Source organism: Setaria viridis, chromosome 2 (assembly GCF_005286985.2).
Source record: "Setaria viridis chromosome 2, Setaria_viridis_v4.0, whole genome shotgun sequence".
Taxonomy (NCBI): Eukaryota; Viridiplantae; Streptophyta; class Magnoliopsida; order Poales; family Poaceae; genus Setaria; species Setaria viridis.
In genome coordinates, this window is record NC_048264.2 from 4824348 (window position 1) to 4846585 (window position 22238).

Sequence of the window (22238 nt, forward strand, 5' to 3'; positions counted from 1 at the left end):
TGGGGACCCACCCATTCACAGCCATTTCCTGATCTAAAAAAACTCACAGCAATTTCCCCGCTGACACGCTGGGCCCCCGGCCAGTCTTCCAGCGTCCGAGCTGGCTGGGAGGTGGCCCATCGTGCTGACACGTGGAAATTAAGTTTCGAAACCAAATCAAAGTCTCCCGAACGAATCGTCGAATCCGCATTTGAAAATTTGAACCAACGAATCAAAAGCTTCCCCTCTGATCGCCCCTCCCCCTTCCGCCGCCCACCTCGCCTCGCCTCGACGTCTCCTTCCCCCCTCTCGCCAAGCAAAAGCCACCGTCTCCGCGGGGGGCGAGGTCACGGAACCCGAGCCCTTTATCAGCCCGCCCCTGTTGCTGGCGCGGGACCTCTCCCTCCCTCCCTCCCTTCCCCCCTCTGCATCGAATAAGCCTCCTCCCACGACCCGAGGAACCGCTGCCGTAGTCGCAGCCGTTTGAGGGCGATCGCGCTTCGATTTCGAGGTCGGGTCGTGCACCCCTGCGGGCGGAAGGTGGATTTGTTGCGGCGATGGGGTGGTGGGCGCGTGCCCCGGCGCCGGCGGTGTTGGCCGCGGCGGCGGTTCTGTGGTTGCTTGCTGCCGCGGCGGCAGGGGATGCCGATGCCGGCGACCTCGAGCGCGCGTAAGTTGCAGATGGTTTCTTAAAGCTTAATGAGGATGCAGTTCTAAGTGTAACTTGAACATTTTTCGTTGACGATTCCCAATCACCCGTTTCCTGCGTTTAAGCGTCAGGTTTCGCGTTGGATTCTTCCTCCGGCGTTAGATTGTACTAGCATCGGGTTCAGATGACAGCATCTTTTCATTTTAGTCACGTTTTTAGTTAGGAAGAAGCCCAAATTTCAGTCGCCAATCGATCGTCCCCGCATCCATTGCATATGGCGCAGTTTTGCGTAATTTTAAAAATGTGCGAATTTCTGCTGCTTTGGTCGAGTGAGAGAAATGCTTTGATGAGCTTGTGCTGGCCTATTTTTATGTGAAATGTAGTTATTTGCGAAGCTGAGTTATGGAAGGCGGAAGTAGTTCTTGCTGATGAATGGGGATGAAACCCAGTGGGTATAATCCTGTGAAACGTGGAGTATGTAGTACTTTGTGTGGTATTATTGTACAAATGACTAGTCAAGCATACAAAAGTTGTTGTTTTCTATGTGAATGATTGGCAATTATTAAATTGAACACTTGACCATATGAGCTTATCCACAAATTGTGATCTAACGGAATGAGGCATTTTGCTGTTTGGATGGATGGTAAGGCTAATCTAACATATGTTTCCTGAGTGGATGGCAGTGAAATATATGCATACTAGAACTGTTACATTTATTTCTACTATAATTAAGAAGATTTGAATCAATTGAGATGGAAAATATCAGTATTTATCAACAAGATAGACTCGAAAACATACATTTATTTTTCAGACTTTTGATCAGAGATTGTTATGCAGGTTTCCAATAGTCAAACCAGACTACAGTCACACGAAACTCCGTCTTGCAAAAGAAGGTTTGGAGGCCATTCAGAGGATCAAAACTCCAATAGCTGCTATCTCTGTATGTTCAAACTCTAATATTCAAGTGACTTAATGGTTTGCAGGGATACAGGATATTTTGTTCTATCATAACAAACACATACATGCTGCCTTTACCAAGTTCTGTCTTTAATTTGTTGTTGTAAAATCAGGTTATTGGTCCATATCGATCTGGCAAATCTTTTCTTCTCAACCAACTTCTCTCCCTATCATGTGATAAAGGTACACTGAACTTTTTCTATAAATCATGCTTCAGAAAAATAAGTATTTGGATTTTGGACTGGAGGGGTAATAAATTTCCAGCGCAGGTTTTGGAGTTGGACACATGCGGGATACCAAAACAAAAGGTAAGATAACCTGCCAATTAAAAGCAATATAATGTTCTCATTATATTTTTATCGAAGAATATGAACAACTAAACCACATTTTGCAGGCATATGGGTTTGGGGCACCCCCATTGAGTTGGATATTGATGGCTCCATAGTTTCTGTCATATACCTGGACACTGAAGGATTTGAGAGTGTTGGGAAATCAAATGTATATGATGATAGGTTGGTTTCTACAAAGAACACATATGTTTGGATATGGAAACAAATGCATTGAAATTTTGTTTGTGGCAGGATATTTGCTCTGGCAACTGTTTTAAGTTCTGTTCTGATCTATAATCTTCCTGAGACAGTGAGTGTCCCTCTTACGATGTCCTCAGGCCTTCATCTCCAGTCTTTCATTTGGTAGGAGTTAATTTACATCTTCTGGTGACAGATTCGTGAAGCTGATATATCTAGGCTTTCATTTGCTGTTGAAATTGCTGAAGAATTCTATGGAAGGTTTGCTTGTTGCTAGCTCTGATTTGGACCTTTCCAGTTTAATAAGTACCTTGTATTCTAACATATTTTCAATTTTTTCCCCTCGGACTTGTGAAAACCAGAGTCAAGGTAATACTTCATTAACTTAAGTCTCAGAGTTATGAAGCCGGAAACTATATCAAAATCACGTGTTTGGCTCTGCAGGGGCAAGATGTTGCTTTTGAGCCAGCAAAACTTCTGTGGCTAATCCAGAGGGATTTTCTCCGTAAGTTGCTTCCTTTTCGCATATCACTTTTTTTGTTGGGAGATGCCTTATTTATTTTGGCTTGTGTAAAGTATAGAGAAATAGATAATAAGTATAGATCAGATAATCAGAATTGTGGTTCTAGGGAATAATCCTCTGATCTCCTAATATTGAAAATGTTGCAGTCTGTTCAAGGCTCCACATTAGGGTATGATTGACCTAAATTGTATTTTGGAAAGAAACTGGTGCCAACTCTTCAAATTGGTTACTGATCCTTTTGATTTCTACAAAGAATATTCATATAATTAGTTCCTTCAGGGAACCACCCCTAGCAATCTAAGTTTGAACACTTTATTACCCAATATTTTTTTCTGAATATATACCATTGATGTGATTAAAAAATGCATGGTAAATATATAGGTAATGAGTCGTTACTCTTACTATCTGTATGGAATGATTTTGTCATGGAGTTTGTAGAGTACATTCCATACTAATTTTCTTGTGCTCTTTTTAGTTACCAGCATTTTTGTAAGGTAGTTGTTGCACAATAGTTAATATGTCTTGTAGACTTGCAGTAATAGTTCCATACACTCGTATTATATCAAACTTCTTAAACTTCCTCTGATCTTGCTAACTTCTGTTATGCAGAAGGAAAATCTGTTCAGCAGATGGTCGATGAAGCACTCCAAAGGGTGCCTAATAACAATGGTTAGTTCAAGCTATCTTACAAAACTATATTTAATATGCTTTGATTTTCTATAGAAGCATTTTCCTTTGCACTTTTCAGAGCTGGATATATTTTATCAGCAGTTGAACTCAACTCACCCTTTTCTGTATTGCTACAGGAGACAAATATATTGATGAGGTAATAGTTCTTTAAGCCAATATGTTATTAACTTGAAGATATGAAATGAAATTTTGGTTGAATAAATTGGCTTTCATGTTATGTCAGATCAACCAAATCAGAGACTCTTTGGCGGTTATGGGAGATAACAGTACAGCTTTTAGCTTGCCACAGGTGCGTTGCATCAGACAACCTCTGGTTTTTCTTGTTCTGCAGTAGTACCATTTAGCTGCACTGATGGCTGTGAATTGTTGGGTTCTCAAGTATCTCACTTCAGTACACATCATGTCATGTGGATTAAATTTATCCAGTGCTTATTAAAAGTGCAAAACATGATCTTGGTGGAGGACTAAGTTGTTTAACTTTGCTCTTTCAAGCTACACATATGACAATTCTTTAACATGTCTCCAATGTGAATTCAGTTTGGTGATATGCACTATTTTTCCCCCTTTGCACGCCCATGGGTAGCTGATATGCTGAAATTCTTCCTTTCTTCAGCCTCATCTGCAAAGGACACAGTTATGTGATCTGGAGGATCAGGAACTTGATCCATTGTATTTAAAAAGGAGAGATCAATTGAAACAAATTGTTTCATCCATGATAAAACCGAAAATTGTGCAGGGTAGAACTCTAAACGGGACGGAATTTGTATCCTTCCTAGGGCAGGTAATGCTTGTTTGAAAGTTCATTACTTACATAGAGTATCTGAATATATCCCTGCAAAATATTTAAAACTATTCCCCTTTGTTATAGATACTTGAGGCTTTAAATAAAGGTGAAATTCCATCGACGGGATCGCTTGTTGAAGTTTTCAATAAGGCCATCCTTGAACGTTGCTTGAAGGTGTATAATGAAAGAATGGGCAGAGCAGGTCTACCAGTATCAGTGGATAAACTTCAGCAGTTTCATGACCTCGCAAAAGATGAAGCTAGAAGGCTCTTCGACAAGCAGCATTTCGGTAAACATCATGCTGCTCAGTCCATCTTCAAGCTTGATGAAGCGATTAAAAAGGTTTACTTGACATTTTGTTCATATTTTATTCAGTCCATGATAAAATCTTATTTCTGCATTTTATCCCTGTCATGAAATTTCGTACTCCTTGCTAAAGAGTTTAAGATTTTCAATTTATTTTCTCAGATCCATAGAGTAAGTATGACACTGACAGCATAATGTTTTTGTGCAAACCACTTTATTTTGTGGAGAATCTGAGATCAATTTTTGCATAGCTTTTAGGGCAAGAAGTGTTTTGTCATTTTTAATCTTGTGTGCATTGCAGCTTATGCAATATGGAAAAAAAAATCTTTGGTAATGCCTAACCAGGTATTCTTTTTAGATCTTCAGAAACTTTGGTCAGGCCAACGAATATCAGTCATCAAAGCTGTGTGAAGCACGATTCTCAGAGTGTGAAGATAAAATGGAACACCTTCAAGTCTTAAAGCTTCCGTCCATGGCAAAATTCGATGCAGGATTTCTTCTCTGCAATCAAAGTTTCGAAATGGATTGTGTGGGGCCTGCCAAGGAAAGTTATCAACGCCGGATGTCAAAGGTTTCTCTCTTTTTACTTACAGTGCAAGTTAGGATAGCTTCCATGAGGTTCGTGAATAACTGTGATAGATTTCAGGGATAATGCACAGAGCTGTTAGGTGTACTATAATATATGTTCCCCGTAATAAAATAGAAGCAACACCTTTTGCCTGTATTTCCTATCTGACATTGTTAAACTGAATCGAGTTCTATCTTCTATCCATTCTTCCAGATGCTGGCAAGGTCTCGCGCTCTTTTCATCAAAGAGTACAACAATAAGCTCTTCAACTGGCTGGTGATATTCTCCCTAGTCATGGTTGTCATCGGGCGCTTCGTGGTCAAGTTCTTCCTGCTCGAGATCGCTGCCTGGGTGATGTTTGCCTTCCTGGAGACATACACAAGGCTGTTCTGGTCCTCAGAGTCCCTGTACTACAATCCTGTCTGGCACATAGTCGTCTCTACCTGGGAAACCATCGTCTACAGCCCTATTCTTGATCTTGACAGGTTTGCATTCTTCTTCCCTGTAACAATACAGCGGCCATATAATCTCTGCTATGTTGTTTCTCTTATATGCTGCTGATCTTCTTGCACAGATGGGCGATCCCGATCGTTGTGGTGCTGTGGTTTTTGGCAATTTATTGGCGTTGTCTGGGTGGAAGGAAAGGAATTGCACGGTCGTTGCTGCCTCTGTACAATGGGTCTTACAGAAGCTCAAATCGCCCAAGAACAGATTGATCCATCAAGTACACACGAACAAGAGCATGTACATACTCCACTGTTGGCTGGGCGTGATTTTATCAGTGCTCTCAGCCAACGGATAACAGATTCATTCGAGTCCACATGGCAATGCAAAAATGAGCATCCTTGAGGCACCATGCAAGCTTCTGTTGTAAATATGTAATCAAAACAGAGTACATTTAACCATCTATGCTCAGAGGTATCTTAGTCTCATCCAGGACAATTGCTTTCTTTACTACTCATTTTACTCAAAATGAGATGCTGAGATACGAAATATGACTTTTCTTTTATTCTGTACCATTTCAAGGAGTCTAGAACTCAAAATGTACCATTTGAACTGGCTCCCAACAAGAAATACAGTGCGTTACATTCAGTCAATCCTCAGCTCAAAACAGAGAACCCACAGCCACTTGAATGTTATTATGACAACAACATCAAAAGGATGTTACAGACCAGGGCCAAACAAGTGCTCCATATCAACAACCAGAGTGACATTCTCTACCATATCTGTGAGCTGGATTTATGATCTGTGATGTTCCCTAGTCACCAATACATTCAACTCTGCTGCCTCTTCCGAGCTATTTCCCGAGCCCTCTCACGAAGTTCTTCGGGCGGTGGTGGGCGTGGACCTTCAGGTGGATAAACCACATAAGGACGCTGCAAAGGGCGCACAGAGATAATTCAATCTTTATGTAAAGATATATAAATGCAGGGTAATCAACAGTTGCTCAACACATAAAGCTAATGTATTTGTCTCTGGCAAGTTTGTGATCAATGAATGAACAACTGTAGGAAATGTTCACTAAGAATCAAATATTGAAACATCAATTGAGACACATACAAGACCAGCCATGTTGCCTCGGAGTTGAGCAAAGTGCCATTTGTAAACCAAACCAAGAACATCTTTATTAAGAATCACAAGAACAACATATAGGAGAAAGAGAAACTGAGAAACTTGGCTATTTGTTCACCAAGAAATGAAAGTCACCGCAATTCAAGCCAAAGAGGGCTAAAACCACGGTGGTGAATGTGCCCATGTGCATCCGCACCTCCCTAGGAAAGAGAAGTTGCTATTGGGGCAAGCAGGCAATCGGCAACCGGGTGAATGAACTACAAGCTGTAGCTTGTGCTGTATAACTTCCTGAAAGATTCTTTGTGGTGTTTGGCTAAGTATGCTGCAAGTCCTGCTTATCATTGTATCAAAACCAATAAATTTCTCCTCTTAATGACACAATACACACTTATACTGCACATACATGGGGAAAAAGATTCTTCTAAATGCAACGAAAAGGAACAAAAAATGAGATTGTGCCTATGCATCCAATAGAATTTGCTTAAACTAGTAAGGTTGGGGTAGCATCATCTTAAGAGCGTCCAGCTCTCAATCAACAGGAACAACTATGCCACAACATCCTACAAAACATCACTGCCAAGCTAAGCATTGCTACTTCCAGAATTCAATACAGGCACAGGCGCACAGCTCATAATAATTTCCAGAATCCTGACACAGGCACAGCTCAGAATCATTTCCAGAATCTGGCTCATGGAGCATCCAGAGCATTCCCACACCCATCTTCACTCTGTACCGATCAACATTTCTATCCACTTTCTTATCAAGGGGGGAAAAATCAGCTAAACCCTAGCGGCCCCAAATGTTTGGCACAGGCACAGCGGAGCCACAGATCCCCAATCAGCTCCGAGCCCTAGTCACTGGCCAACAATCAATCGCACAAGCAGTAGTACCCAATCCGACCGGGTAATTAGCCTGATGCCTCCTCGGGAGGAGAGCGACAACGATTCAGGGAGCAAGAGGTAGGGAGGGGGAGGGTAGAAGGAACGTACGAGGCCCATGAGCTTCTTGAGGGTCTTGGAGTCGGTGGCGACGAGGTAGGTGAGCGCGACGGGCACGGACACGTAGACGCCGAACTTGGCGATCTCCAGGATCCCCTTGGACGTCCCCAGCGACGACATGCTCCGCCGGCGACGGCGAACCCCCTTCGTCCTCCTCACTCCACTCCCCGGCACTCCGTTAGCCTCACACTAAATCCGAATCACCCTCTCTCTCTCTCTCCTCTTCCCCCTCGACGGCGTCGGCGGCGTCGGCGTCGGCGTCGGCGTCGGCCTGCGGGGCTGAACCGACCCGGTCGGCTTTAGATTTGGGTTCGAGCTCGAATGCGGGGGCGGAGCCCGGCCACGTACACCCAAAAGTGGCAGGCTGGCAGCGATGTTCACCTGGGCTGGGCCTCTTTTCTATGGAGAACCACGGCCCATTCATGATGCCGCTACCCATGTAAGAGCATCTCCAAGAGAGGGCAAAAAAAAAAAGTCCTAAAACATCTGTATCGGGAGCTACTCCAAGATCCGTCGGACCCAAATTTCACCGCATTCTCCAAGAGTTGTCCTAAAAATTGGATCCCAAAACATTTGAATTGGGCCACGTCGTTCAGATGGGCCATGTTGGGCTTCTACATGATTTTTGTGCGTGGCCTTTTTTTTTTTCCACAGGTTGCACGTTGCTTTAATTGTAGAAAAACAAAGTGGAGCGTCCATAGTCCATGAACAGCGAGAAACTAATTTGAATCGTGATAATTGACTCTCCTATCATGCACATGCTGCAACAGATTGGATTGCACATAACTGTGCAGAGATTGCTTCAAAAGATGAATGTACGACCTCAATTAGCAAGATACTGATACAAATTCCTCTGAAAACTGAAGGTCCGTTGGCAGAGATGCTGACCTACCTTAGTTGCTCGGCTGCATGATCAGCGACAGCAGCAGGAAAGCAGGCCGGCTATCGGAGATGGCGATTAGCACGCCCGGGAATATGCTACCGCGTGGTGATTGAAGATCACGCCGGCGTCGAGCTGATGTGGAGCAGCAGCGGGGGCGCTTTTGACTGGGGCGGTACAGGCGGCGCAGGGTGGACGGCGGCGGTGACGGGATACGTGCGCAGGGACGGCGGGATACGTGCGCGGGAACTTCGGATTGGGAGTGCGGAGGAGCGCCCTTTTCCTAGCTCGATTTGCGGTAGGTTTTGGGAAGCGCGAATAATTCGAAATCTCTTTGGGCGTTTGTTGGAGAGTATTTTTCCTCGTTGGTTCCTAAAATTTAATTTTGGGATTGGTTTTAGACCTCTCTTGGAGATGCTCTAACGTTCAAAAAATGCAGCTACCCAAATGAAACCAATTTTGTTTTTCCAAAAAAAAAATGAAACCAATTTTCTTGGCACGTGGAATAGGGATTTTTTTTGTGAAAAATGGAAAATGTATTTGGAGATATTCAACTTCCTGCTCATCATACAGAAATAACAGAATCCACCCCTTTCTCTGTCTCGATGTGCTCCAACCGATCCTCTAAGCTTTTGCTATTTGACACGACGAGAAGCGGAAACGGAATAGAGCACCTCGTCCTGCGCTGCGCCGCCATACCTTCCCTCGCCGGCAAGGCCGCGCCGCCGCCGCCTTTGTTCGCCAGGTCGCGCCGCCGCCGCCGCCTTGCCTTCCCTTCCCTCGCCAGCAAGGCCGCCGCCGCCGCCGCCTTCATTCGCCAGGTCGCGCCGCCGCCGCCGCCTTGCCTCGGCGGCGAGGCTGCGGCGCCGCCACCACCCTACCGTCGCCGCTTGCATCTGAGTGGTAGAGAGGAGAGGGAGGGGATAAGGCTCGAGTGGCCCACGCATGTGAGGAGACTGCGAAGACCACAGGGCGCGCTTTTTCCCGCGCTCTCCGCCTCTCCTGCGCGCGCCCGCTCTCCCCGCGCTCTCTGCCTGCTCTCTCCCGCGCTCTCTGCCTGCTCTCTCCCGCGTTCTCTGTTCGACACGCGTCCCGCGAGTCGCGGAGGGAGGAGCAAGACGGGGTAGCCTTCAACTATTTAGATTTCATTACAGTCCCGCTTGCTGGTCCTAACAGCGTGCATCATGCACATGCATTCAAGCGAATTGGAGGAAGGCGACTCTCAAGTCCTCCGCAACATATAAAAGGTTTGGTGTAGATTCAAGCTCAATCGATGATGGATTTTGCTGGAAACATTAGATCGCCTTAGTAAAGCTAATATGTGTGTGTGTTTTTTTTAAATTCTTTCCCGGTTCAAGCTATGTTTGAACGATCTACAGTAAATCTTGAACAAAGATGGACAGAATGACATTATTCTTAAGACCTTCGTGACTAGGAGCAATCAGAATGTATACTCTTTATTTCAATCACTTGAATGTCGAAGGAGGCAACCCTGTGCCTTATTTAGAAGGTGTTACCAACTTATTCCAATGTTGATGATCTCATCCAAAATTATTCAGAAGGTGTTATGCATAAAACGCACGAGTCTACACCACGACGACGACGACGGCACAACATTGTTCAGCTTACTTCAGGTATTCCCAATAGAGGTAGTAATGCCTAATGCACACCCATGTCAGTGGACTCAACCAGCACATCCGACGGCGGCGCAGGTTCCGGCGGTGGGGCAACCCCAGAGGAGGCCGTCGGCATGGCACCCAGCCTCTTGTGGAGAAGCTCGACGGCCACCGCGTGATGCGCAGCGATCCGGTTTATCATGGCGCTGTTCGTGCTGGCCGCCGCCGGCTTCTCAGCTTGTTGTGAGAACGACGGGGTCGTCGCCGTTCTCGGCTCAAAATTGTTGTCAGTCGTGGCATCTGTTGAGTTCATCAGGTAGTCAATGATGTTGTCAAGGATAGGGCCTGAAGCGTCAGCATTGGCTGGCACCGGAGGAGAAGGCCTGGAGGGCTGTGATGAACTCATCGTCCCTGTAACCCTCTTCAGTGCGTCCTCAGCCATCTTCACCTGCAATTAGATCACACGGTGCAGTGTGTGTGAACCATCCACATACTTTGATTCATTGTGTATTACAAGCATTAGGCAATGGATTAGACACTGGTATTATATATGCTGCAAAAGGGAATACTGAGTAATGGCACCTGATTCTTGCTCTAACTGTCTAGTTGTTGCATGTTGCTGTGGTAGATGCCACAACAAAATTTTGTCCTATGAATAAATGAAAACATATGCTTGCCATTTCCGAGTACTAAATTATTATTGTCCTTCTAGGAACCATGCATCAACAAGAGAATTTGATATGTTGATATGTTACGTGCGTCCTTCATTTGACATAAACACGACAATAATACAAAAAAAAAACCTTATTCTCCCAACACTTTGATAGACAGATAAATCCTCACCATATGCACCAAGTGATTTGCAAGAAGGTACTTGAGGATTAAATGCATTGGACGTGTCATAGAAAACATCATACCTTAGCTCTTAGGGTCTCCATGTTTGCTTTCAGCACCCTATTGTCAACGGTAGCATCAGTATACTTCTGGTTCAGAGTAGCAAGGCGCCTCAGCAGAGAAGAGTTTTCAACTTTTAACTGTGCAACCTGTAATGATGTGGCACCATTCATACGCATTGCTCTCACATTCCTAAACTTTTTTTAGTATGCATATTCATGAAGCAATTTTAGTTTGCGACACCGCACCTGGTCCTCCATCTCCTTCAAGTGAGCTGCCTTTCTATATCTTGAGCGCCTGGCTGATTCTCGGTTGGATTCCTTTCTAAAAGTTTGATAGCAAAGTAAGTTCAGAAATCTGGAGTATTTTGCAGTTCTTCATCATTCAGCTGCTCTTCAGAAGGATGTGGGTAAAACACATACTATGTTGCAAATAGTTGTTACCTTTTCCTCACTTTCTCTTCAGTAGGCAGCTTAAATCCCAGTATTTCTACTTCTCCATCCATGTCGTCATCATCTGAGGGTGAAGGATCCCTTGAGGAAGAGGAAGTAGCAAGCCTTGCGCGAATATATGCATTTCGAGCGCGATTTATTGGACCTTCACTAATGGACCGCATGTTCTGCACGAAATTTATGTTACCTGGAATAATGATCCCAAAGAGGAGACAAGTATGTGTTAAAAATAACCAACTTTGGTTTTTAATGTTATTGAATCATGCTATGCAATGGCCCCTACAATAGTGACCATATGTAACAGGGACAAAATATAGTACCTCCAATGTAATTGTTTGAGCCTTGAGAATGTTCTGGATGCACAACACTAGAAGCCTGTGAATGGACATGCCGCTATTTGAAGTTAAAGAACAAAAATGGATTTAACAACTGAAGAGTGGAAACATCTAAAAAGAACTATATAAAAAAACAAACACATGCACTTGCAGAGTCAACTATTTCTACTGTAATGATTATTTTTACATACCAATGGATTTTTGCCATGATTTCATCTCTTAAATTCCTCATGGGACTTATCTAATTTGGTTTACCACATCCTAATCTGATCACAACCGACCTTATTTCTGATAAGCCTAATACTTTTTTTTCCCTATGTTAACATTGTGCGAATAATTTGTAGGTAGCACCTAAACAAGGTGCAAAATAAGAAAGAATGGAGTGTCCCAAAATTATTAATTAACTCTTGTGCCATTAGCACCATACAAAGTTTTAAACAAACGCAGCGACCTATGATGAACTAATTGTGTGTTAGTTTGTGTAGCCATAACATAACTCCAACAGATCATAGATCTCAACGAATTGTAATACTGTCTCTACATCACGAACTATCTATCCACATTGCTTTTAAAGGCGTTTAGATGCCCCAGATGTGATGCATATACTTAGTACTACTTCACCGTAGCACAACCATGTGAATATATTTTTAATCACTAACAAAGCTTTAATTTCTTCCAATTGCACCCTAGCTAAGCACACTACAAATCATAATCTACAGAGCACAGAAGAAAGATAAGCAAATTAAAGTGGCGTACCCTCCACATGGCGACAGTGGCGAGGTCCTCATCCAACTTCCTCTTCAGGATGGTGTTGTACTCCATGGGATCGCCTACCGTGCTCACCGCCGCAGGCGCCATCGTTGCATGGTCCACCTCCTCAACCACTGTGTCAGCATGAGGAGCTGAGCCACTGAAGTTCTCCAATGGTGCTGCGTCAGTCAGAAGCTCCTCTTCTAGCAACCTCTCAAAGCTCCACTCCGAGGGGCTCTGGTTCTGGTCCATTGCGTTGGTACCCTCCCCACCTCCATCAGTAACAACTCCATCTATGAGACCATCACTAGTCACCAGATGCGGCTCCGGTGGTGGTGGCAGATCCTCCCAAAACGGGTCAGGGATGATCTCCTCCATTGAGACGGCATGATCATCCATGTCGATGGAATGCTACAAAATTGAAAGAGGAAACAAATACTACATCTAATTGGCTTTGGAGAGGGTAAACAATAGTTGCAAGGCTAGGGAGGGACCTTAGTGGCCTGGGTTTGCCTGTTGCTATGCAGCCATGAGTTATGTTCAGGTGTGTAGGTTAGAAGGGTGCCCGTTTATCTAGTGCAGGGTTGTGTCCATGGAAATTTCTCGAGAGGCAAAAGTGCATGGCCCTTACACTCAATGTGAACCAAGAAGCCCACGTTTGATGTGACCAAGGCAATGCGGACAAGTAATTTTGTTTGGGAATGGAATGAAAAGGCTAACAGAAAGCAGAGTTAGGTGATGCAAAGTTATGGGTTTTATCGTGACGCTATGTGCATGCATGCTTTGCTTCCTTTAAACACTTTTAACAAGTGTTGGTAATAAGCCAAGAACAAATCAAACTAACTGTGTCCGTGTGCTTCTAACTTTAAATCATTATTAGAGAACAAGCCTCACTGACTTTGGTCTAGATACCATGGCTACCAACATGCACTTGCACTTTCTGTTCAACCTAGGTAGACCTTTGAGGTTGATGTGGAGAAACTAGGAGAAACACAAAAGGATGTATGTAACAAGTTAATAACCTTCACTTTAATTTCAATGTGGTTAACCTATCCAAATGAAAGAAAATGTAAGCATAAATCCCAGCTACATCCCATATGGGGATATGGGATAACGTGTTTCCTTCTTCTTCTTCTTCTTCTTCTTTTTGTTTTTTTGTGTCATTTGCTACATGTGTAGTAATCCTTGACTAATTAGCTAACAAACTATGCTTATCCATTTATAACTTTTTTTTTCATCAGTGAAGCTTTACTTGTCCACAACAGCTTTCTTTATCTTTGAAAAGTGCATAAGGAAATATAAACTTGCACGCTTTGCACTGGATTGTAGCTTACCAACATGTATATGTGTTTTTAGTGCTAATATATGCTCACAATTCCTGTTTTGTCAGCAATGTCTCACTGACACATGGACCCCCACCCGTATAATTGATATTGGATCGGAGGCACGCGTTCAAGGTGGGGTTGGGAGCACTACTCGCACTGGAAGCAAAGGAATTTATCCCTTAAAATATGTTATTCCTGGTGATATTTTTATTATTATATAATAAACTTGTATGAATGTTTTCACACATGTGCATAAATAAGGCACGCTCATAGAACCAACCACATTTTTATGTTTAATAAGTACATAATAAAATATGACTTAGCCACTGACTTTTATGATGCTAGATATTGTGGTTTGTCAATGCTTGTCATTTTACTCGCAAGGTGTGAACCCTAACAAACATAGAGTCAATGCGTTGGTATGGAGGATCATATGCGTTGCAAGGGTCCGTTACAGCGCACATCTATGCGTTGGTACGACGTGCAAAAGTGCGTTGTAAGCTAGCGACAGATACGTCTTGGATCCAACAACGCTTGTACGCGTTGCTGTGCAGAACAAACCATGCGGATTTAGGTTCCGTTCTTGCTACCCCTCGGAAGTAATGCACATACTCCATTCATCAACACCAGAGAGAACCGGCAAGCACATTTCTAGAGAACAGGATATCATTTATTTAATTAGATGAAGGATTGTGCACAATGGGAAGAAAAAGGAGCAATTTGATTGTACGCTGTGAACTTGATGTTCCATCAAAGCGGAATGTACTAAAATAAATCTGGTCTTCTTGTGCTTCATCATTTGATCAACCTGAACCTTCGGAGTCACTTCTGCTGATGGAAAATAGAGTTATGTTTCATCGTTTGATCAACTAAACTCGCTTTTTCTTGTGATAATGAAAAATACTTGTACTTAGGATTTGCGCATATCTTCTACATGGTTTTCTTGTTTATAATATGGAAAATACATTTTCAATCAACTTTAATATTGTGTCCTTCTGTACTCCATTGTTACTAGCTACCATCCTCTCATGGATATTCTCGTTGGCAACTGCACAACGTACAATAAATCCAACGATTCAACAAAAAGTTCAGTTTTCAAGTCGACACATCGGTGTTCTTCCTCGTTTGAGAGTCAAACATCAAAGTTGGATTTGCTTCCTTGAATGATGTTTAAGGTACCTTTCTCCCATTAAAAATCTTAGCATCGGATGCCTGGATGAAGATAAAATGGAAGCTGTCCTTCTGAACAAGTATTTGGCATCCATCTATAGAAACAGAACAAAGAAGTCTATTAGCACATTGACCAATTTATTTGATTGGCCGGCGTACAATACAAGCAAGCATTAACGGTTCACTTCAATCTTGACACGAGCTCACTGCTTCCCATACATGCCATACATTTTACCTACCTTATTGAGCTGTCGACTTGTTCAAATATCAGGTTAGGGAAAGAATGGACAGAAGTAACACCTTTGACAATCGTGCCACCTCATCCATAAACACAATGGAGGCACATCTTGTTCAAATGGTAGGATTCATTGAGAAACAGCTATTCATGATTCTGACCTTATTCATATTCCCTAGGTGCTATGCATATGAACAATGTCTTCTGCACTTCTAACACATATGGCCTTGATTTATTCATTTGAGCATTCAATATAAGGACATAATTATTTTCGCTACAAAACAACAGCCCCGCAATCCTAAACTGGGAAAAAATATTCGGTGTTTTTTCTCAAGAAAATGGTTGGTTCATGCCAGTGCAGCCCTCAGGTTCTTGGCTAACTCTTCGAGCTTCTTCAATCCTTCTTCAGGAGAAGCAGCTTCCCCCAATAGCCTAACCATCGCACTACCGACGATAACACCATCTGCACCCCATCCTGCGATCTGAATTATACAACAATGGATCGACCAGGGTGTCAGACCAGCAACGAGTAGTATTAATCCCAGATACTGTACTTAGCAGGAATAGTGCAAATTATGATTTACCTGCTTCACATGCTCAGGAGTCGACACACCAAAGCCAACTGCCACGGGTTTCTCTGTGACCTATGAAAAGCAACACATGGTATTAGCATTGTGACCTTTGGACACTACTTAGGTACTGATACTACTTCTCCAAGTAGCATTAAAAGATGCAATTGCAAACCTTCTTGATATCCTGAAGAAGAGATTCCACCTTGCTGCTTACATTCGCACGTGTACCAGTAACTCCAACAGTGCTTACCTGAATAGCATAGAGGTTAGAACCGAAACATCATGCATCCAATTGTCTATTATCAAACATATTAAAAGAGTTCCAGTAATGGTAAAGTTCAAAGTACAGGGTGAATCCCAATTAGCTATCATGCAAAATCCGCATAGTAAAGTAAAGGAAAAGCAGTCAGGTGCATGTCTTTTCAAACTATAGCTTCTTTTGCCATTACATATCTCAGTTGGTCACTCGGTCTGAGCATGTTAGCACAGCTACCACCAGGAAGTCTTCTCGGTGACAGAGGCTAAATATCCAAATGTTTCACATTGGTTTGTAAGCTCTGGTTTTCAAACAGTACTAAGTAAAACCTTCTTTCAGGAAAGTTTGGCAGAGCAGCTACATGTGTTTTCTAGGTTTATGCGGTCAACTTGAAATGGCATAGGCTGTTCATTGCAGACTCTGTGTGTAATAGGTCTATTGTACACAGTACACAGTTGTTCTTCTTAAACCTTTATCTACTAATTTAACTAGCCTAAGGTGCAAATTATTGATTAGGGATCAGAGGAATGCAGAATGAGAAAAGATATTTTAACAGCTACAGAGTTTGAGACACTCACAAGATAAATAAATCCTTCTGAAACCTCTGCAATTTTCTCCATTCTTTCATTTGGTGTGGTTGGTGTTGTCAGTAGAACCTGAAAAACACTCATAAAAAGTAGATCCTATTAAACAGCTGGCATTACAAACAATGTTACCTCAAACTGCATAGATGCATATTTTGTTTACCAATGAGCTCATCTGTTACTGTTCTAAGAAAACTATCACTACTGAGTAGATATAGCTTCTCATTTACTTGCAGTTGCAGCAAAACAATAGTTATATGTTATAATTTTGTACCAGGAGTTAAATAAGTATCTAATAAGACCTCTTAAAAAAACAGAGTTCAGCAGGAACTCTTGATCCTCTTTGCCCCAAAAAATGTCCAGGACAACAGGTGTAAAATGTAACATGTTAAAGTGTACATCATATTATGAGAAGGGTCCTACCAGCTCTAGGTTGTTCTTGGCAGCCTCACTCCTCAAAACATCTGTCTCTTCCAGAGGAACATCAGGGACCACAAGGCCTGCACAGTAGTAATACATAAGTAACTTGATTATCACACTGGAAAAAGAATTTCTGTGAAGCTAATCCAAATTCTATACAATATCAGCTGTGAAGATTTAACTGTGCTGTTACATAAAAAACATTACCATGTACACCAGCTTCCTTAACAATAGCCATGAAGTTTGGGATTCCGCGCTTCAGAATTGGGTTATAATATGTGAAAAGTGCCAGGGGGCAGGACAGCTCAGGTATCACCTCCTTAACCATGGAGATGACATCCTCAAAAGTGGTGCCTTTTGCTAGCGCACGTGTTGCAGAGGCCTAAAATGGTGCAACCAAAAGTCAATAACTCATAAGCAGAGGCATACGAGCACAACAGGAAATAAGAGCACATATAGCAGGGGCACTCTGTGACTTACCTGAATAACTGGGCCATCAGCCAATGGATCAGAGTAAGGCACACCCAATTCAATCACGTCTGAACCACACGCATCAAGGATCTTGAGCGCCTTTGCTGTGGTGGCCAAGTCAGGGTCACCAGCAGTGATGAAGGGAACAAGGGCAGTCTGGAGATTTTCAGATATTAGTGAACTTAAACTAGACAATATAGATGAAAGAAATTGAAGTTTGGAACTCAAATGCTGATCTTGAATGATACATCTCACCTAATCTCAGCAACTTGAGTATAGTTGTGCTCTGAAATGTAAATCTTACGACGCAAACATATGGATTTTGTCTCTAGCGGCAAAATGTGTGACTGTCATGCGGCGCCCCACACGTCATCGGCGCATTCAGGGGATCCCCGGAAAAATGCAATTGCATACTAGGAATTTACCCAACCAAACCTAACACTGATCACTTGGAGGAACTGAATCTTATATGCATCCTACGCACCAGCAATATTTTACTCCCCACAATCCGCATCATTATGCGCCAGAATACAAGACTACCATGGCCAAGGCAGAAATGGACAGGCCTGGTTCATCCACGGCTCACATCACCCGAACCATGACCGATCTGGACGACCTCGACACGAATTCACCTCCCAAATCAAAAATGTGAGTAAAAACAGTACGACGCAGTCGTAACCACAGTCAGTCAACGCCTAGAATCCGCGACGCATCCTATGCCAACCAACCGGATCGTACTCGTGCTACCTGCCCGCAAGATCAGACGCACCCAGAGCCACCCAATGGACCGACACGCACGGAGCAACAAATCGCACGTCTTTTTTTCTAAGAAAAAAAAGAAGAGAGAAGGATTTGTCGTGTAGGGTGATGATTCGGGCGCTCTCACCTTCCCCTGCTCCTTGAGGCCGGCGAAGGTGCCGGAGATGCTGCGCTTGTCCTCCGCCACGGCGGCCGCCGCAGCCGCCGCCGCCGCCGCCGTCCTGACGGCGACCACGGGGGCGGCGCCCCGGAACGAGACCCTCCCCGGAGCCGCCGCGGCGCCCCTCCTGGGCCCCGCGGCGGCGAACGACGCCGACCCGGCGGTGGAGGCGGCGGCCTTGAGCGCGAACGCCATGGCTGAGTGAGGAGGATGCGGGGTTGGTGGTGGCGGCGGCGGTGGCTCCGCTCTGCCTAGCTGGCTGCCTCACGTGCACCACGCGCCCACGCCGAGCTCGTGGGGGATAGGGGTGGGGGAGGGAGAGAGCGTGAGGTGGTGACCTGGTGGCGTTGCCCATTTAACGACGGGGAAGGCCCGGCGGGGGGGTTGGTGGGCCGAGATGGACGCGACGAACGGGCGCCTGTGGGCCCACGCATGTGTCAGTGGCAGTGAGGAGGCGTCTGACTCTCCACGGCGTTTTCCGCTTAGATTTTCGTATTTTAAATAAACATATGGATCGCGAATCTCCATGCCAAGCACGTGCGCGGCGTAAATTGTGAGCGTCGGACTCTCATGCATGTGAGGATATCCGAAATTGAATCGACGGATCTTGAGGTGGATAAAAGATAAAAGTCACTGCAGGCATTTAACGTGCCATTAAAAAAAAAACAGTGCTACTCCCTCACTTAAAAAACAAATTAGTCAATTATATTCAACTTGGCATATACCCATGTGCATGCAGCAGCCAATTAACGTTAATAAATATAAACAATAAATGTTATTATACCTCTTGTTAATGTATCGTAAAATTTACTTGCTTTTGGGACGGAGGAAGTACATCCATTTAGAGTTTAGGATTTGAAATCGAATCGATAAATTTTAACCTACAATAAGTTTGCATGGTGATCGAACTTTACCATTTCAGACCACGTCAAGTTTACGTGTGATGCCTCTACACATTTCATATATAAAAAACTATATCTGCTAGTAATTCTCTTCTCTTTACTCGATAAAAAATGTATTATGTATGTTGATTCTCTGTCATCAAGAAACACCAACGCTACTGGCCACCTACCAAAAACGTCTACCAGGTTGCAAGCTAGGAGTGGTACACATTTTTTGTTGTGAAGTAAAAGACTAAAAGCTCGTTTAGCGTGCGCTAAATCAGCGTTGGAAAAAGAAAAGCACAAAAGCTGTTGGGTTGGGTAGTTCGATTTGAAGAACGGCACCGGGACCAGCACGCGCGGAGACGCCGGTCCTTGCCCTCCGCCGAGGAGAGGAAACAGCAGGGAAGGACGGGCACCCGAACGCCGTCCGCCCGTCGACCGGGCCGGCACCATTCAAAGCCCAACAACGATCAAACGTTTTATAAAAAAAAAAGAAAACAAAAACAATCGAACGTAGTAATTCCTCCGACGGTTATATTATTATGCAATTAGATATAAAGTATATCTAAGTGCATAATAAGATTTATTTATAAATCTAATAAAGTTAAAACGAACTATAATTTGGAATGGAGGGAGTAGCAGCGAGCCAGTGGTTGAGACGAAAACGACATATTCTTTTTTTAAGAAAAAAAAGGAAAAAAGACCGTGACAAGTGCCCAAAACGTAGCAATCCCTCGATGGACACGCGAGGCGTCAGCCTGGAAAATGACGGGCAGCGCCAGGACGTCCGGGCGGTCGGATCAGCACGCTGTACGCCGTCTGAGGCTGTTTCATTCGCGCTCTCCGCAGCTCTGCCTCTGTTTGCTTTTGGACGGGAGAGGAGAAAGGAAGGAGGCTTTCTTTCTTCGCTAACCCGGTCGGTCATCACAGGATTCTTTCTTTACTTTTCTCTCCTTTTTGAATTTTTTTTTCTATTGAAGCGGTCATCACTAATCGGCTTTCGACGCCTGGTGGTGGTCAGCTAGCAACACAGGCAAGTCCCTCTCCGAGACTCCGAGTGGATATCCTGTGCTCCGGCTGGCGCGACGGTTGGATCCGCCCGTTCCTGGCGTGAACGGCGGCGATGCTCCGTTGCAGCCAAGCACGCAAATCGCAGTCGCATGAGACAGTTGGCGGTGTACAAAATTCATGGAGCGAATATGTATTGAGATTTGCGTTTGGTATGCCATGGATGAAATGAAACTGAGAATGCCAGTGACTTTTCCTTCCACCGCCCTTGATTTGATTTTAGTACGAGAGAAATCTAAGACCCTATTTGAAGATAGGGATAAAAGCTTAGTTCCTATCATATCGAATGTTTAGATACTAATTAGAACTATTAAATATATAGATTAATTATAAAAATCAATTCCATAAATGAAGGTTAATGCGCGAGACAAATAAGCCTAATTAGTCCATAATTTGACCATGTGTTACTATAGTAAATATGTGCTAATCATGGATTAATTAGGCTTAATAGATTCGTCTCGTGAATTAGCCACGGCTTATGCAATTAGTTTTATAATTAGTTCACATTTAGCCATTCTAATTGGTATACAAACATCCGATGTGACCCAAACTAAAAATTAGTCCATGGATCTAAACACTCTCTAAGACCATTCTCAGTGGAGAGTTTCACTACGCTATTTCCAAGAGTGCCACATCATCTCTAAAGATTTATATTGATGAATGAAACAACCCCTCACAACGAACAATTTCATTTCACGATTTCATAGGTTAGGCATAACATTTAATTGTTGCACGATGTTGAGATCAAATATGCCATATGAATATGTAACCACTTGTAATTATACCTAAATTAAGTACTAGCACACTAATCATATGGGATCGACAAAATTTATGGAGATGAAACAAATTGTTCTTAATGGAGGTTTCATTCTAGTTTCTCAGTCTAGGTACTTGTGTACACAAGATTTCATCCTCATGAAACCCAACTCCTCTCTCCCCTTATAAATTTCATGCCATGTTATTGTTTTTACCTACGTGTCATCTCATTTGATGAGATTGAAACTCTCGTGAAACTTGCAATAAGAATAAGAATGGTCTAAGTAACTTGGCTATTTTTTTTTGCAAAACTCGCAGCCTCTTTAGTGAATTGTCTTGACATCTCTTTTTTTTTTTAAAAAAATGCTCAGCTTGACTTATGTATAAGGAAGGGAAAATTGTAGATACCACCCCGTACGTCACTCTTGTTTCGAGATTCTAAGTTTCTACTCCCCCATAAATATATAAAATTTAGAAAAAGCTAATTAGTTCATTTTTAAACTAACTTATCTTAAATCTTAAATATCATATATTTATAGACAGAGGTAGTAACTTGTAAGGCAACTTTCTTAGACCTACTCTCATATCTTTCTATGCAAAAAACCACCTACCATACATATGTTAAGTCAATTCATACTTTTTTGCCAATAAGGAGCTGTTAATATAGTCTTTATCAAAGTTTTATAAAAAAGTACAAACCAACATTTTTAGAGCTTCTACCAAAAGAATCACGGATGAAAATCTTAAGTTTTTTGCGCTTCTATCTAAAAAATTGTCTCCACGCCAACACGATGAATAACCATAATCCAAGACCAGTACAAACTTGAATCAGCTAATCTCAACTTGTAGTGCCTCCTCGCACCTAAGCATCATCAAGTTCGTGTGTGTGTGTGTAGGAAGATGGATTTTCACAATGGAGTGGATCAAGCGGTGCTCATTTGCAAAGACATTTTATAGCGTGGTATCTCAAAATTTAGATATATATGGGCTGGTTTTTGCAAAAAAAAAATTCTGTAGGGATGGAGTCCACAATAAGTTTTTGTTTTTTTAAGGAATGAAGCCCAGCCGCATATTCTGTCTGCATCCCGAGCAGCTGGG

General features: G+C 43.2%; 4 protein-coding genes across 4 annotated transcripts; 1 reads left to right on the top strand and 3 right to left on the bottom strand.

Annotated features, from left to right (window-relative positions):
• The first annotated feature begins 235 nt into the window (after positions 1–235).
• LOC117846180 (uncharacterized) lies at positions 236–6080 on the top strand. The gene is made up of 17 exons (XM_034727295.2): positions 236–649; positions 1466–1568; positions 1699–1768; positions 1855–1893; positions 1980–2097; positions 2167–2224; positions 2309–2373; positions 2475–2481; positions 2557–2617; positions 3245–3304; positions 3442–3461; positions 3549–3614; positions 3939–4106; positions 4194–4451; positions 4774–4986; positions 5197–5468; positions 5558–6080. The coding sequence occupies exons 1-17, from the start codon at positions 537–539 to the stop codon at positions 5697–5699; spliced, it is 1833 nt and encodes a 610-aa protein (XP_034583186.1). The 5' UTR covers positions 236–536; the 3' UTR covers positions 5700–6080.
• Positions 5970–7878, bottom strand: LOC117846181 (uncharacterized). The gene is made up of 2 exons (XM_034727297.2): positions 7545–7878; positions 5970–6359 (listed from the first exon to the last, which is right to left on the bottom strand). The coding sequence occupies exons 1-2, from the start codon at positions 7671–7673 to the stop codon at positions 6258–6260; spliced, it is 231 nt and encodes a 76-aa protein (XP_034583188.1). The 5' UTR covers positions 7674–7878; the 3' UTR covers positions 5970–6257.
• Positions 7879–9948: 2070 nt separating this feature from the next.
• On the bottom strand, positions 9949–13233 carry LOC117845768 (regulatory protein opaque-2). The gene is made up of 6 exons (XM_072292054.1): positions 12487–13233; positions 11704–11770; positions 11387–11582; positions 11192–11267; positions 10967–11092; positions 9949–10497 (listed from the first exon to the last, which is right to left on the bottom strand). Exons 1-6 carry the CDS (start codon positions 12877–12879, stop codon positions 10093–10095), a joined length of 1263 nt encoding a protein of 420 aa, XP_072148155.1. The 5' UTR covers positions 12880–13233; the 3' UTR covers positions 9949–10092.
• Positions 13234–15322: 2089 nt separating this feature from the next.
• LOC117845783 (tryptophan synthase alpha chain) lies at positions 15323–18751 on the bottom strand. Its single transcript, XM_034726866.2, has 8 exons — positions 18400–18751; positions 17523–17669; positions 17250–17424; positions 17046–17122; positions 16617–16694; positions 15955–16032; positions 15795–15854; positions 15323–15692 (listed from the first exon to the last, which is right to left on the bottom strand). Exons 1-8 carry the CDS (start codon positions 18625–18627, stop codon positions 15558–15560), a joined length of 978 nt encoding a protein of 325 aa, XP_034582757.1. The 5' UTR covers positions 18628–18751; the 3' UTR covers positions 15323–15557.
• Between the last annotated feature and the right edge of the window lie 3487 nt (positions 18752–22238).